The 1,440-nt window shown below is 30.9% G+C and overlaps 1 protein-coding gene across 2 annotated transcripts; it reads right to left on the reverse strand.

The window, feature by feature from the left end:
- Positions 1-240: 240 nt before the first annotated feature.
- LOC109592848 (uncharacterized) lies at positions 241-1,434 on the reverse strand. 2 transcript variants are annotated; one of them, XM_020008189.1, is made up of 3 exons: positions 1,191-1,434; positions 534-1,141; positions 241-490 (listed from the first exon to the last, which is right to left on the reverse strand). In XM_020008189.1, exons 1-3 carry the CDS (start codon positions 1,415-1,417, stop codon positions 477-479), a joined length of 849 nt encoding a protein of 282 aa, XP_019863748.1. In that variant the 5' UTR covers positions 1,418-1,434; the 3' UTR covers positions 241-476. The 2 variants fall into 2 exon arrangements, with proteins under 2 accessions (XP_019863748.1, XP_019863747.1); XM_020008188.1 differs by having other exon boundaries at positions 241-1,141.
- Between the last annotated feature and the right edge of the window lie 6 nt (positions 1,435-1,440).

Genomic DNA, 1,440 nt, shown 5'->3' on the forward strand with positions numbered 1-1,440 from the left:
GATAGTATCTACTGCTACACTAAGTTTATTTTGCCCTAAAATTCCATTTCTCACAAAGGATATACATAGTCATAATGCATGTAGTGATATTTTTGAAGTAATATTTCCTTTCTAATTTTGCTTTTTCACGATACGTAACATCCTTTGCTTCCTCTTTTTCGTTTCTTCTTTTTTCTCTCTCTAACTTATTTATAAATTATTTTTTATGCAAATAAAACTCAATGCCGTTGTATTATTCAATGATTAACATTTGTAATTATTTTAATATAAACAGCTGATAGTGAATGTCAAAAAACTACAAACATAACTAAATGACACTAGAAATCATTACAGACTAATCATTATTGTCAATTCCAAAAATAAATTGAAGTTTTGTAGCTATTTTTTCTTGATATTCCGCTCAACTTTTCCCATCTGATCCTCTAGCTCAGAGGCGAGTTCTTGTAACTTGTTTATTGTGATAGTCATAGATACACTTATTGAGTTAGAACTGCTTTGTATTAAACTGATTGGTAATAATATTACTATTTTACCTAATGCCAATGCAGCTTTCAGGCCTCCATTCCTTAATGCTGAAGTACCAACCTCCAGACTTTCAGCCATAGCTAATTGAGTTATTATCCTACAAAGACTACCTTTGGTAGAATTTGGATAAAGTAGTTTCATGGTAGAAACAAAGTTATCTGCATTCTGTTTAATTTGCCAGATTTGGGTGTTACTTTTATAGACATTTTCTACAATGTTCTCCATCTTTTTAATTGTTTCTTGCAAATTCTTTAATTGACGATGATCTTCACTGTATTTTTTCTGAGCTTTTTCTATTTTCATATTCTCAATAACATAGCTATAAAAAAATGGTACCCCTACTGTAATAGCTATTCCTATACAAGCTACATTTATCCCAAATGTGAAGGGTGTTATTCCAAAATCTATTGCAGAACCAATGAGAATGAAGAAAACGCCAATGCTGCATATAACAAATCCAATAATTTGGAATTTGTTGATGATACGATGATGCTCCTGCAACATTTCTGCTAGTTCTCTGATTTGTTTTATTGTCTGCTCGCGAAGACGTAGCCATCCTTTAACTACTTCCTGAAGCTCTTTTTCTAGCTCAAGTAATGCATTTAATTCTGTGTCACTGTTTAAAAAATTCAGTAATAATAACGAAAATAAATATATAAACAAACCTTTTAATATAATAACTTCTGGAAAAAGTGAAGTTAGATTCTGGAGTTTGTGTTCTATTGATTTTCCTTTGAACTTTCTTCATTATGTCTGTTAGATTCTTATCCTTAGTAGTTTTTATCAAAACTTTCAAAAATGTTTGTATCAAATAGCTTCCTTTTTTTTCATCACAACCAGCTGTGTTACCTCGTGTTGATGCAAATATGGTCATAATATCAGCTGAATCCATGACATGGATTGTATAGCACGTAC

The sequence above is a fragment of the Amphimedon queenslandica genome, unplaced genomic scaffold (assembly GCF_000090795.2).
Source record: "Amphimedon queenslandica unplaced genomic scaffold, v1.1 AMPQUscaffold_3745_Cont24265, whole genome shotgun sequence".
NCBI classification, from domain to species: Eukaryota; Metazoa; Porifera; class Demospongiae; order Haplosclerida; family Niphatidae; genus Amphimedon; species Amphimedon queenslandica.

What these genes read in the sequence shown, in the direction of transcription:
- LOC109592848 (XM_020008188.1), bottom strand. Translation starts at nt 1,417, where the DNA reads ATGGATTCAGCTGATATTATGACCATATTTGCATCAACACGAGGTAAC. An exon ending in AGAAGTTATTATATTAAAAG is followed by an intron (nt 1,142 to 1,190) that starts GTTTGTTTATAT and finishes TTTTTTAAACAG; the next exon opens with TGACACAGAATTAAATGCAT.